The 16038-nt window shown below is 38.5% G+C and overlaps 1 protein-coding gene across 14 annotated transcripts in view; it reads right to left on the bottom strand.

Annotated features, from left to right (window-relative positions):
- Positions 1-16038, bottom strand: part of diaph2 (diaphanous-related formin 2) — a 347379-nt gene that overhangs the window by 93241 nt on the left and 238100 nt on the right. For all 14 annotated transcript variants that reach the window (XM_079670514.1, XM_079670513.1, XM_079670507.1 and 11 more), the window contains one exon: positions 426-550. In XM_079670514.1, coding sequence (XP_079526640.1) covers positions 426-550 — 125 coding nt within the window. The remainder of the gene's footprint in view (positions 1-425; positions 551-16038) is intronic.

The raw sequence follows: 16038 nt of genomic DNA on the forward strand, positions 1-16038 counted from the left end.
AGAAGATAGTGCACGGATGGTTGTGTGGAGAGACTTGTGGCCGGTCAGGAGATGAAATCAGGGATCGGCGATAAGTTGGTGTGAGGGTCTAGAGCCCCCATTAGAGTGTCCCTGGGGACAGGCAGCGGTGGCAGAGTGCAGTAAAAATAGCCACAGGCATGATTTCACTCTTGGGACCAAGGAAGGAGTGAAGAGGGAGATCCGATCAACATCTCATAGTGAGGCTGCCAGATCCATTCCCTTCGTTCCCTTGGGTGCCACCTATCACACCAAGTGACTTTAACTGCTTACCACTGCCAAGCAAAACACAAACAGCACAAGCCTTTGCCCCTGCTGATGACAAATGGGTGCACACAATGTCCTAAAATACTCAAATCCATTCGGTATAAGCAAGGTTTAAACAATGACCACCAGAAAAAGGATATCAACATCTTTTCCACAAACTTATCTTGTTTGTCATCTGTTTTGGGGAAGTTCTCGATGTCGTTCTCAAGCCTCTGAATGTGTTTCTCCATGGTGGTCAAACTGCTTTTTAAGATCTCAGCAGACACTAGAAAAAGAACACAACAATATATACAATACATTATTAGAAACCACAATTATGACTTACAATGCTGTGACAGTATGAAACATGATGGAACAACACATATTGCAGTAGGTTGAATTCAAACATAAACACAACTTATAACTGAGTCAGACTATATACTGTGACATACTGACTCCTGCATAATCCATGTGTGTGTGGCCTAGATAGAAAGCATGCGTAAACGTGTGTGTGCAGTGTTGGTGTGGCTCATTATTCAGTCTGTAATCACTGTTTGCAGAGATGCTGTGAAATCCACAGTATTCAGATCAGGCCTTTCAAGTGGAGACTTCAAAGAGTAAGCAGTGTCTTAGGGGATCAGATGGGACAGGAGAATGGATGTAGTACCATGTTTAGGTTGCTTTTAAGGGTTTAGTCTTATTGACACACACAAACACGAACACACCCATAGTCACACCATACACACACACAAATACAAAATACAACTTTAAATTAAAAGTGATATGCAGAAATTCAGTAGATGAAGCATTATCCTTGATCTCTTTCAAAACAACTCTTCATATTATGAGTATTTGAATTGCATCCATACATTTCATCCAATGCTACATGTCAATTCACAGACATATTGACTGCATTTTATAAAATCTCTACTTGACTGAAATGATGTTCCATCGAAATTGCTTTTGATATTATTGTACAACCCTTGGCCTTTAAGCGCAAACTAAACATCTAGAGAAAACACAGACAAATGACAAAAGCAAGCAAGTGGAGATAGCAGACCACTGCATTATAGGACAAGTAATAGTGTTTCGGTGTTCGTCTAAAAGGGACAATATTTCAAAGACGGATTCAAAAGCTGATTAAGAGGTCATCAGAAAGGTGTCTGTTTAAATGACTCTTGGACACTAACTATGTGAATCAGGAGCTGTGTTCATTTGAAACTTGAAGGTCGGGCCTGTACAACAGGAAAGGTTGCAGGGTCACAAAACCAATATGATTATTCCTCTTGAGAGATTAAATGTGAATAACTAATTCCATCCCAGTCTAGACTTGAGTTTCGACATGTCAAGAAATAATGACAAACACACCAATAGATGGAGGCAATCATATCTCCTTTGCAGATATATACATCTTATAAGCCAATATTCAGTGATACTTTTGAATGTTCTTCATTTTAAATTGCCTGTTGTGACATAACTACAAGTGTCATGAGTGTATGAAAAATATATATGTAATTGTCTTTTGTCTAATTATTGGCCAATCTGCAGAAGGAAGTTAATATCATGTATGAACAGCGAATGGTCCATACTATGTTGGGGACAGTAAGTGTGACTCGCTGATAGATAACCTTACAGAGCACCAATAAGGACAGCCCTCCTAAACAAATCTTTGATCATTTAACCTACACTACCCCCACATCTGCAAGGTTGGCGCTCCTGCTACACCGTAATTGTAGGGTTGAGGGATTGAGGAGTTGCATAATGGACAAGCTGTCAAGAGATGTGGCCTCGTTGACACAAGGGTCAAACTTGTCTTGCTTAACATCAATTCCATAGCTTGGATTTGTTCTTTTCTCATTCTATGACAATAAGATTGGATGGTGAGATTGTGTTTCACACGCACCCCCTGGCACACAGAAATAACCTTCAACTCAAATACAAAAGGTACCTAAAGTGCATTACCTCTGGAAAGCACACACAAACAGACACAATGCACAGATGCACACAAACCACCTGCTGTGGTCGCTCTAGAAGCAATATAATAAGAGTAAAGGGTGAGGTCACTGTCATTATTAGACTTTGCACAGAGCTGACTGGCGGTACATATCCAGTGCCTGGGAGTTTCACCATACCTCCTCCTCACTCTCACAGAACTGACTCCCGGGGCTGACAGTGAGAAAACCACACTATCACATTGCTGTTTCTCCACTGATAGGGCCTCTGAGATCCACATGCTCTTGTCATTGATCTCAGCCTCAGTATTGGTGAAAAAGTAGAAGGAAAAAAAAAACATGGTGGGTAGACAGATGGATGCAAGAGACGAAACAAATGTATTCATATAAATGTGTTGAGCCAAAATACTGTGTCATTCATTGTGGCTTTTGATAGTTACTTGTAGCATGAGTGATACCATTTAGTAATAATGTGGCTGTATCACCGATCATAGTAACTATTGTAGCCAAGAAACAGTGGCTCAAGTTAACAGTGATAGTCTGTCAGGGGAGCCATTTACAGGATCAGAGCCAAGCCATGGGACTACAATACAGACTATTGTTTACATGGGAATTACTCACCGTTGAGACTAACTGACACACATAAATGTGACGGGTGAAGTTTGCTAGTGTTTGGGTCCTCAAACAACTATACTAACATACATGTTTTATGGTATGGGTATGCGTTTTATTGTTACATCTACATATACATTAATAGCTCAGTCTTCTTAGCTTGGAAACTGTAATTAGCACAAATTATTTTCATGTATTTATTTTCAGCTTAAAAAACATGGAAACACTGATATCTTCTGAATGCACATTGCAAGTGGATCAGAGGAGACGGAGGGGATAGAGGGGGTTATATTTTGTCTTTCCAGACAGAGAGAATGTAAAATTATTCTAATGACTGCTGTCAGCAAGGCCTGCCAGTGTCTTTGAATAACACACAAAATATGTCTGTCTCCAGATTTCAAAGCCAAAATGCACAGAATGTCTTCTCAGGTAACGTCATTTGTATGCAGGAAAAAAACCCTGTTTCTCTAAGTTGTCTGCTGTGTGCTGTGATGTTCTTGGCAAGCAAAATAAAAAAAACTTCGAAGGCTGATTCATGAGGGACGCGAGAGAGGACACGAAGCCATTTGAAAGACAAGGAGTTAACTTGTGTGAACATACATCATCAATCTCCTCTGTGGTCAACATCCTTTAGTAATAGGTATGAGCTCTGTACCATTGGCTCTTGACGCATTACTTATTCTCAGGAACAAAAGACAGACAAAGAGCATTTCATTAAGCCGTGTTCCGTTTCTTTCAAATAAACTGCCAGGGAAAAATACTGTTACAGCTCACGATACCAAATCAACCGCTATAATGTGAATATGTCAACTTTATATTCAGTCATTTGTAGAAAGGAGCAATTTTCATTGTGATTTATAGACAAACAATACCAATCCCTCAACACTGCTCTTGCTATGCCGCCAAAGGTTACAAAGGAAATTGAGATTTATTTTGAGCGTTGCTGCCAACGTAGAATAAAAGATCAAATTCTAAATAACCTACACACTTGAGAAAACAAAGACAAATGCAACATAAAACTAAAAGGAGAAAGTCGTTCATACACGCATTCGTCACCTTAGCAGAGTAAGTGTATGTATGTTTGTGGATGTGTGGAAAGACAGATGTCGATAATATAAAGACAATCACACACAGATAGTATGCAAACATAAAGAAAGTACAATGTGCTCACTATTAATGTACATATATCACAATATAGTATTTATTAATGTGTATGGATGGTCTGTTGGTGTGTGAAAATGTGATCATAACAAGAATTAAGTCTTATATAAGTCATATAAGTCATACATTTAATATAGAGTGTAAATATTGGTTGAGGAGTGTGGTAATGAAAAGTTGTATTGGTTTAATGATTAGGACTGGAAATCGAAGCCATCTGTCTCTGCATTATCAAGGTGTACAAACACATCTTAAAAACACCAAACACATAGCCAGACTCCGGCCTTCACTCTCTGACTCTGTGGCAGAAACACTTGTACACGCCTTCATCACATCCCGTCTGGACTACTGCAGTGGAGTCCTGTCGGGGCACCCAGCAAAACCCTGGACAGGCTCCAATACGTCCAGAACTCTGCCGCCAGGCTTCTCCCCCGCACCAAGCCATGGCAACATGTCCCCCCCACCTTCATCCACCTACACTGGCTGCCGGTCCAGTCCCGGATTCAATACAAAACACTCCTCCTCACGTACAAGCCCCTCCATACCCTCACCCCCCAGTACTTATCGGACCTCCTCCATCCTTACACCCCTTCTCGGAGTCTGCGGTCCTCAGACAAGGGCCTGCTCTCCATCCCCCGCTCTCGCCTCCGAACTGTTGGTGACAGGGCGTTCAGTGTTGCGGCCCCCGCCCTCTGGAATGCACTTCCTGCCGAGATCCGTAATGCTGCCTCCCTGGACATCTTCTAATCATCATTAAAAACACACCTGTTCACCCAGGCCTTCGGGCCCTAGCCCTTTCTTGGTCCCCCGGCTTCCTTTATTTGTTGTTTGCCTACCATGTACAGTGACCTTGGGTCCCTTGAAAGGCGCTATATAAATATCATTTATCATTATTATTATTATTATTATTAAAGCCAAGGACTTAATAGGAGGAACCAAAGGTGAAAAAAGTGAGACTAAACGTTTACACTCTACTTCTCAAAGTCTGTACAAAGGTACTTCAAGCTAAATCCTGGTTTCATCATCATGTTGATCCTTAACAATTGCTGACCTTTAGCAGTGACCATGTTAATAGAGTTAAACATGTTAGCTTAACATGTAAGCTAACATTTTCCAACGAGCATTTAACAAAAAGTATGTCTGAAGATGATTGGAATTCATGTTGCATATATTTAGTCATCAACCAGAGCCTGAAAAAACGTCTTTCTACCTGATGGTCACATACTTTCAAAAATTAAATGATCAACAAAAGTATTACAATCCATCCTCACATGTAAACTATTCACAATGTGATAATACTTGACATTATGTGACCATGATCATAAGTATGGGCACTATAGGTTATATATGTTAAAGCCTTTTAGAGCTTTTCAGAAGTAATTGTACCCTAGCTAGTTGTCATCTCATTAAACGTCCTCTTACAGCGTCTTTTTTTTTTACAACATAGGGTGTAAAGGACAACCTTGAAGGGACTCCACACGACACCAGATACACATACTGTCTGCCAAAGAGCATACTCATCACAACAAGGCAAGACTGACTATTGATCAGTTGCATGATAGCATGGCAATGATGAATTGTGTGTCAATTTAAAACATATTTGACTAAATTAGATTTCAAATACCCCCACCCCCTTTTAAATGATGCATAATTAAATTTCTTCCCAATAAAACAAATCATGATTTGTCTTTTTTTTTTAGCTGTTGGTAGCACCTGAGAGTGAACAGGAGTTGAAGTGGGAGGCAGAGTAGAGTAAACCAGAGGACAGAAACAAAAGGAGAAACACAACTCTATGTGTTCCCCTTTCAGCAGGAATCAAAGCAGCTCAAGTTGCAGGAGTGAACGTGATATTGTTGCTGTGACAAAGCACTCACATTGTTCTTTCTGATTACCTCGCATCATGTGATGTTAGAAACAGCAGGCAGGAGAAAGTGGCAAATGAGAAAATGTGGTGGACGGCATACACAAAGGAGATGGAAGGAACCTTATGGCACAGTATTAAGTGTAAACATCATGTTATGGCTTTCAGTTAGCTGACAACAAGCACATGACATCAGCTTGTTTTCATTCTCACTGCTGGGGAAAAATAAACAAAGTTACTTATATATTTGTTAATAATTAAAGACACTTCTAATGTTGCCATATAAATAATTTCTCACATACAGTATAGAATAATTATGTTGTTACAACATACCAGACAATGGACACTGTCATAGGCGGGTAATGCAATTCATCTCACTCAGAGGACACAAATCCACACTACGCACAGACAATCACAATGTTGCATTAATTGCATGCACATAAAAGGCTAAATCCGTTTTACTTTTGCTCCATTTCCTCTTTTAATTTGTATTTTCCCTAAACCCTCCATGTTAAAAAACTGTTATCATAATGAAGGATTTATTTTCTGATTAGAACTAATGGCCCCCCCCAAGAGAAAAACCATAAGGTTAAAATATGTAATGGTTAATCTGCAAATGTGTAATGCAGCAATGATCACACACTCCAGTCTCTTTAATAAATCAAGATGCAATTAATATTATGGAGCAATGCATTCCCACATATAATAGAATATTAAGTTGAAATGTAATATATTATTTAATGTTGTAATAATAGAAAATCTGAGCAACAACTACAGCATTCATACATTACTTACAGCACATTAGAAGTGCTATTATATTAATTGCTTTAACATGAATTATTACAGCTATAGTCCACTGCATTGTAGCATATATACGACATGGTGCACAGTGCAATGCAATATGCACTTTATGTCCTTCCAGCCAACACTGATATAAAACTGTTGTATGAGATAACTCTATTTTGCCAATAACTTAAAACGGCAAGATATAAAATGGAGAAGGAGCGCCCGGGCCAAGAAGAATAAAACATGACATGAAAACTACGCACTGAGAAATTAAAACATTTGAATGGAGGTATGGGCTGGGGCCAAAGAGCAAAGGAACGCACTTGTGTGCACCCCACACTCTTGGAGGAGGCCTTGTTTACAATGGTGGTCATGTCTGTATGACTTGATTGTTTTCGGCAGCCATCAGAGCTGCAGCCCAGTGCCAGATCTCTGGAGGAATTACAAATGGAGTCAATTACAATATGTTTTGATGCAGGGGAAAGTTTAGATATTGACCCGGGGAAGAAGACAATTCCCCAGGAAGTTTTGAGGAAATCAGTCAGGGTGATGTGCTGGTACTATATGTGAGTGTCTGCCCACTGCAATATAAATAAGGAACTCACAGGAGCACAATGGTTTCCCTTCTCTCTGCTGACAATCAACCATCTATATGTTTTTGTGATATTGTTAGGATACCTTTTTGGTGTCAGCCTTACAACAGGAGGAGTTATGAGTTTACCATTGGGTAGCTGAAGAGCTTATTTGAATGTTTTCACAGCCTGAGGTGCCAATTGTTTAACATACCACTGTCAGTGCTGGCGGGGTTGTTAACATGTGTGATCCTATTGAGTGGGATAGATGGCAAAGCTGGGGGATATTTGAGTACAAACTTTTTGTCAAGGTAAATTACCAATTCATTTTCTCTGGTATTGCTGTTAAAACCAAACATGCTAATTAGTATGTTTACAACTGAGTAGCGTCTAAATGACTAAGTAGAGCGATCAACTTTAACTAAACAAGAAAATGCATACAGCCATCATTTCAACATAATGCTACAGGCAAATGACGGACTATTAATGTGAAAAAAACAGACTGCATTATTGGAACAAGGAAATGCTGGAGGCAGGTTAAGGAAATGACTTATGTGAGTGTAGTGGACAGGGGAGATGCTCACAGATGGGGTGTGGCGGTAATAATAGCCTGCAGAGGTTGACTGCTGCCTCTAACCTCATTCAACACTTCAAAGTTACACCTTATCACACAGCTGAGGGAGACACCTCCAAGGGACACACTTCACTTAACATTTCTAGAATGAAGAAACTCAAAATATGCCGGCCTGAAGTCTGCAAAACGCGGGGCAAAAACATAACTAAATAAAGCAAAACCAAAACCCAGCTTTTAAATAGTTTAAAACATCAACATCAATTAATATGCAGAAGCTGCTAGCAGCCATTACAAGGGTGTGAGCCCCCGGGGCGCAGACACACACACACAAACAAACAAACAAACAAACTGCAAGACAAGAATGATTGCTCTGAAATTAAAGTTTAGGACATAAACAACTGGCATGTAATCATCTTGTGTCAAATGTTTTCTAAATGCTAAATAAAGAGGGTTGAACACGCTGGCCGTTAAGGCTATTGAAGACTATGTCGACTTGCAGGAACTGAAAGAAAAGGTTCTGTAGAATATCGAAGAAAAAAATAAGCGATTGTGGCAGTACTTTTTAAAGTACAGTGTTGACCTGCTTTGCAGTTGCAACACAAAAGAGGTGTCACCTCTATATGTACTCGATTTTTATTCACCATTTCTTTTTTAAGTACAACAACATTGCCCTTTAGCTTGTCGGATGCTCTGCTGCGCTTGCCAGCTAGTGGCTCATTTTGTATGACCTGACGGTTTATTCGCTTTTTGGTTCAAATAAAGACCAGAGTTTGCGGGCCAGTAACCCCCCGTATAAAACTGCTAAAAAAAAAGAAAGTCCCAAGAGGAGAACTGTAGTTTGTTGATTTTTTTCTATAGTTGGGGAGACCCTATTGTGAAAACGTGTCCACTTTAATCCATCACAACAGATCTGAAGTCGATAACACTGTTTATACTGTACAAGTGAAACCAGAAACTAAAGCATGTTTTTTTTAAATATCACTTCAAATTAGAAACGGCAGAAACATTGTTATTCAAAGGACTGGCTTATCTAAAGCCAGTTGAGAAGCACTTGAAATGTTTTGGCTCTATGAAACCTGATGTACTTGCAATGTAATGTAATAATGTAATGTAATTCATTACTTGATTATTATTCTTTCATTGCCATAGTTGTGGATGGGATTGAGAACATTTATTTGTAAACATACCAAATGTGAAAAAAAACATAGCACAAATACAGTTTAAAGAAAATAAATATAGGACACAACCACAAACAGTGCATATCACTATGGTAACAGCGCATATCACTATGGTAATAATAATGATGTTAAAGTTATTTTTATGACTGGAGATCCTTTCAGTTTATGAATAGAAGTCAGAAGGGTCTTGAACTTTGGTCTTGGGTTTAAAGAGTAGACATCCCATCACTATACCCTGCTCATAGGTTATAAAGAAGTCTGGCTGTCCATTCTTTGAGACTTGGCCTATCAATGTACTTCTTTCTGTTATCACCCCAAAGTACTGGTTTTATAGTACAGTTAAGATACATTGTCATTTATTTAAGTGAGGGTTGTTTTTCATGCTGATACGTTTTCATTTTGAGGGGGAAACATTTGTATGTAATCAAAGTGAGTTTTATTATAGCGAGTTTACAATAACAGGAGCACTGAGTTCCACTGGCTAGCCTATGAGTAAGTGGGCATAGCAGGTGCTTTGATTGTAAGTCTTCATTCTTCTTTTTGCTTCTTCACTCTATTACACATTTACATCGAAAACATCTTGCTTTGATTTCCCTTTCTCTCGCTCATCCTGTATCTTAGTCACTTTTAGTTCTCTTTTTTCTCAGACTCCTTTTTTCCCCTCCTGTCTTTTTTTGTTTCTGTTATGTTCCCATTTTTAGCTCAACAGCTCCCTCTGTGAGAGATTGTTGCCCAATAGAAAAAGTCCTTTTATGGGCATATATAAACAAATGCTTTAAAAGTTAACAGTTTTGACAACAATACAGTTCTTTAATAAGATTGCTTACTGACAGATACAACTTGCAAATACTTCTTTCAACTAGTATAATCGTTTGTTTGACCTTTTCCTTGTGAAGATGGATATGAGCTATGATAATGCTTAAACAAATAAATGACATCCGACATGTTCTTAATTAAACACTGACATATTCAAGAAGCATATATTAAGATTATTTTGGAATGAAATCTCAATGATCTCCCAAATACGTATCTCTAAATTTCAGATTATTCTATGATTTTTCTAATTAGCTAAAATGAGTGTCAGTTGAAATGATAATTTGGACCAGTGTGCATATTTTAGATATTAGATTCGTAATGCCTAAACGTCTGAACATGTGTGGTGGTGCGTGACTCATAAGAAGAGTGTGAGGGTGGGCGATGACTCAAGGACTGTGTTTGTCTCCCTCTCTCCCTTTTGTTGCTTAAGGGAATGCAAAATATATGTGTTCCCGCAAAACCTAATTTACATACATATTCTTGTGCTTGTCAAAAAAACAAAAAGCCTCACATGGATTATTACTCAGCTTTTGTCTTTGACACATCTAGGTGAAGATGTTTGTTCTTTCCTTTCTGTGAATCACATTATATCATTTTTGTAATTGTAGAGGTATACAACAGCTTTTTGTTCATGTACGGCGTGCTTATTTCATTCACATAAATAACACATCAACAAGTTAAAAACAGTGGTTGAACCCTTAATTGTATTTGTGGGTTATTTAATGGACTAATTCTGTACAAATCATCCCATAACATATATTTTAATTTGCGGTTTAAACACAAACCTTTTGACCAAACAAGGGTAATGATGTTTTTCCAGTTTCCAGTCTTTAAGCCAACCACCACCATCCATGCAGACAGCAATCTTTACAGTATTGCTCTGTGAACTCTGGCAATCATGCCAATTGATGCCATCGCTATCCCTGATTATTGATGAGATTTAGATGGAAATGATGTATTCACTGGAGAAGAAAAGAGAGTCAGGCTCTTCCTGATTGGCTCTAAGCTGAGCAGTCATACTAAAGAGGCATCTGTCAGGTGGCAGGAAACAGCCCCTCAGCGTATCGGTTCTGTCTTCCAGTGCAGACGACTGGTTATGATGGTTTGAAAACAACAGAAACGGAGCAGGGCATGGGAAGGTAACTGCAGGCAGACTGACTATAAGATATGGAACTGGGTATACGGTGTTTGGCAGTGGCAACAGCAACACATTTACCATTATTTAGTTAAAGGCCCAGTTGTCAATAAACAGAATATATAATGTATGTTACAGCCATCATCCTCGCCTCATCAACTCATAAATGTGCATTCAAAAAATTGAAGATAATTTGGTAATAAACTAATTTACCAATAGCCATGCCTGTGTTTGCAATTCAAATAAATGATACAGTAAAATTAAGATGTTTTCATTAAACTATCACCATCTAATACCAACATTATTTCAATACTTCATTTCTGAATTTCTAATGGAAGTCTCTGTTTACACACATTGTTATTGGATTGTTTTAAAACTCAGGTTTATTTGGCTTTATAATTTGTACAGTGTGTTAGCAACACATGCAACTTGACTTTTTTTTTATATTAGATATTTTGTGAAATACATTTACAAAAAAAATAAAATTATTTCTCTCATATGTATATTTTTAGTAAACTATGCACCGTTACAGAGACATGGTTCAGAAGTTAACCATTGAGTATCTCACTAATTCAATTTGACATGCAACACAACATTTATATTCCATTGGCAAATATTGTGCATTTGTGTTATGTTACCAGCTGTACAAATGCCTTTCTGTCTATGTGTCTTTGATTTTATTTAAAATATTTTGAAAAAACTAATAATGTACTATATGTTTAAACCTTTTGCTAAAATAGATGCATGGATACTTTCTAAAAATGCAGTTGCACCACTTGTATCTGTGCTGTGACCTACATTAGGATTTCCTGTGTCCCTACATCACACTGATGAAGTAGATTTGGAGAGATTCATATTCCTTACACGGCCAGAAAGGTCAGATCAATTCTTCTACCAACCATATTTGTCTTCATTTGGCAGCCACCATATAAAGACTTCAGAGGACATAACATCTCTTTAGAAACATATGTTTAAATAAATGTAAAATCATGAAGTATTTAAGTAGGAATGATTTCAATAATAATTTGGCTGTAGTGTTGGCATGTCTTTTGTTTTCCATCCACATGAGACAAGGAGACTCGGTACGCACGATTGCCGAGCCATAAACACAGTCCCTTTCCACCTCAGGCAATCCTTAAACTCATCAGCAGTGTAATGAGACTTTCGAGCTGGGAGATGAATTAACTGGCTGATTTTCTTGTTTTTATCCCCCTCCCTACATACAGAGTAGCTTAATATAGCATCAGGAGCCATCCAGGACTGTGATGTATGTAGCATGACGGAGACACATACAAGCATAGATGGGTGCAAAGAGAGGAATTGATTCTCTGTTGCTGGAACAGTACGAGACAATCAGGCTCCGGCATTAATCAATGTATGAAAAATGGCTTGCTGAAAGGCACTTTGGCAGATTAAGATGTTATGTATACACTCATGAACACACAGAGGGATACACACATGCTAAAATATATATAAAGAAACATATTTAATTGTATTTTCATAACTTTTTTCCTTGTGGGCGCCCGGGGGGCAAAGGGGAAAAACACATGTTTTGCAAAAAGACTCAAATGTTCTCTCACTAAGGTCACTTTTATTTAATACCAAATGTTAGATGAATAAAATAGAAGTCCAAATCACAAAAAAACACTTCAAAATGAATTGTATTGCATTGCTTTAAGAATAATGTTATTCACAAGTTGAATAGCTTCCTAAGCGGTGTGCTTTGGATTTAAATGATATGTCTACCTGTTGTAAGATATAATATAGTAAAGTATAGTGTACAGAGAAATACTGTATATGGGTGTATTGACAAATAATGCACATATAAATCTGCCACCATCTCGCCTGTAACTACATTCAAACCACACAATTGCCTCTGATATGAAATGCAGCAAACTGAAAATAAAGTAAAAAACATAATTTAATAAATTACAACTTTAACTTTGAAGTCAAAGCCGTTAGCAAATGGAAACTGGCATCGCTATTCGATCTAAACCACAACAGCTTCAAATAAATGAGAAACAAAGCCAAACTATTTTTGCGTGGACCTGGTAAAAAGGTAAAAAGGCCTGGTGTAGTTTAAAGTGCAATTACAATCAAACAATTTGCCTAACAGCCAGTCTTTATCCAATCATGCTGCTTCTTAGAACATCTCTATTGAAATTCCTACACAAGGACATCAGGCAACACAAAGGTAAAGCATTGCTTTAATAACAAAATAAGCCTTTCAGTAAAACTGTATTTTAGTGAATGGAGCCTTGTGCCACATTTTGACACTTATTTGACCTTACTCTACTTCATACCACAAAGGTATGTGTTGAAAGGTATTTTAAAAAAAAATGTTTCTGGTTAATGTTTTTCTTTCTCAAAAAATGTAATAACTTGAATATTTTCTTTTCAATAAATAACAGGTTTTGAAAATAAAAATGACTAAATGTCAGCAAACTCAGTTGCAAGTTAAAAGTGGATTGAATCAGGTGCAATGGCTTTAGGGCTGACGAAAGCATGAGGGAACTAGAACTGCAAAAAAAATACAGTACTGGCACTACTGGGGTGTTTGTGCTGCTATCTTGTAGCCTAAGGCAGCTTCAATGTGTGCTCCGATTTAGCCATTACTTAGGGGCATGTATAGCTTGCAGCCAATCAGCCTATTGTAAGAACCAACAGCTTTAGGCTTTGCTGAAAGCTCTCATTACCCTGAATGTACTGTACTACGCCACGAATATAGGTCACATAAAAAAGGAAATGATAACCTTCAATGTACCAGGAATAGGTTTGCAACATATTTACTTGGATGTTTTTTTATGGCTAATTATGTGGCCTTTCCTGGTTTTATACTGCTTTTAGTCACCTTTTTTCCGTATTATCTAATTTAAACGGTATTGTAAGAGTAAAAATAACATGTTAACTTAAAGTGCAGGGTTTATAAATCCATGTCAGGAGGGTAACGGCCCCTACACACGGCGGCGTGCGTTGACGCTTGCAACGCTTCTGCCCATTCACTTTGAATGGGGTGACGTCACGATTCGCCGAAATGCATTGTGGGAGCAAAGCGTAGCAATGCGTTGCTCACTTCAAAAGTAGAGCAATGTTCTACTTTTGAAGCTTCGACGGAAGCGTCAGCCAATCGAATCATAGTACAAGCTCTAGCCAATCAAACCGCTGCTTGTGTGTCCGGGGCGGGAGATTCAGGTGATTGGTTGTTGGTCTAGCTTCAGACATGCCCGCCCGTGTGTAGGGGCCGTAATACAAGTTTAAGTGAAGTAGAAGCCTCTCTAGAACATTACAATTTGAAATGTTTAGGCTTTTCGTATAGGAAAACAAAAACACAAAGGGAAATTACACTGTTATTATGCCTTAAGGGCTCTCTCACTTGTGGTCGTGAATACCTGTGTGGGTTTGTTTCCACTAATGTTGACTGCAGGTGGTCAGCTATTGAAGGTGAAGTGGGAAGAGAGGAAACTCTGGAAGGAAACTGGAAGACAACTAGAGGCCTGATTGTGGACATGTGGTTCATGTCCATACACAAAGTCAAATTCAGACTCAAATTATAGCTCCAAATAGCAAAGCATTTCAGTAAGAACAGGGAGGGGGTCTAGTTTGTTGTAAGTGTTTTCCACTAAACCGAGTTGTGGGGTGTATTTTACTACAATGGGACAAGGCATAGCTAACATCTAAACACATTCTGGAGATATGTGCGGCATGCTTGAGAAGCACTGGTATGATTCTTTTTTTTTTTTTACTTGATTAAGTCAGCTTTGAAACATAGCCCAAGGGTGAAAAGGAGGAGATTATCATTGTCTTCCTCAAAGAAAAAGCTTTAAATGTGGCCATAAAATTACTGAAGTCATTGTAATTTCCTGCTAATGGGCTGTGTGATTAGCTACAAGGCTATTGCCCACCTTCTCTGAGAATAGGTGGGCAGTATTTAGCTGGTCATCCCAGATAACGACTGGTGTAAAAGAGATAGCACACTCCACTGAGTATGTAGTGGCTCACAATGAGAGTTCTTGGTAGCACAGGCAATCTTGGAACAGATATTCTTAAAACCACAAGCAAGGGTCACACAAGCCGGGAGCGACTGTGCTGTCAGGGCCCATCCAAGTCCATGGCTGACCAAACAAACTGTATGAGCATCCACTGCCAAGGTTGTACACCCACAGTGGCAAGTGATATCTGCTGGTGGAGGGAGAAAGCTTGGACGAGGACAGACAGTAGCAATGGAAGTATCGCTGCTGTGGCTTCAATACTTCCAAATGACTAAGCAGTGCTCAACATTTATTTTTAGAAATGTTTTTCCAGGCATCAGATTGTGGTTGTTGAAACTGAAAATACTGTTGCCCTTTGAGCTCAATTCCTAAATTAACTACATCAAATATATTACAAAAACTGCAGTTAAGTACAGTTAATGTGTGTCCCTGCTCAACAACTGTGACACAAAACAACTGTGTAGTAGCATGTGTAGCATTTGGACTGTTTGCCTCAGAATAATATGTGGCGACAGGTGTATTTTTGTCTTTAGTGCTTACTTTAGGATTAACATATTGCCGTCTATATGTAAAAAAAACTGAGAGCAAACAAAGAACAAAAACGGGTTGCCAATAGCTCAAAGTGTCCAAATAAATGTCTTATATGTTATAACATTGTGTATCCAACGAACTGTCAATAAAATACTTTATACATATATTTTTTTTACTAGAATGAGCTGGTCAAAAAGTAGATTGATGGCTGCTGCCTCAGCTTGCAGGGTGTCATAAATAACATCTAATTGTGTTGGTACAATGCAATCAATAGGTTAAATCCAGCTAGCATCTGGCTAGTGCATGACTGTATGATGGCGGCAGGTCTGATCTGATCGTGTGCATGGTGGCATTAAACTCTGACCATGAGTGTTTCTGTAGAATGCACAGGCTAATTTGGTGAAAGGAACACAAGTGTCATTGTACTGCTGGGCGTTCAAAGTCCAATGTAAGTATAGATGATTATGTTGATAAACCATATCTGCCGTGGCTTCACCTTTCCGGAAAGCATACTTCACCATGTTGTTGGCCAAGGCCTAGTGATTGTAATAAGAGGAAGACTAACATTTAAAGAGCATCACACTGAAAACTTTGCCTCTTGAACATGAAC

The sequence above is a fragment of the Notothenia rossii genome (genome assembly GCF_949606895.1).
Source record: "Notothenia rossii genome assembly, chromosome: 3".
In the NCBI taxonomy this organism is placed as follows: domain Eukaryota; kingdom Metazoa; phylum Chordata; class Actinopteri; order Perciformes; family Nototheniidae; genus Notothenia; species Notothenia rossii.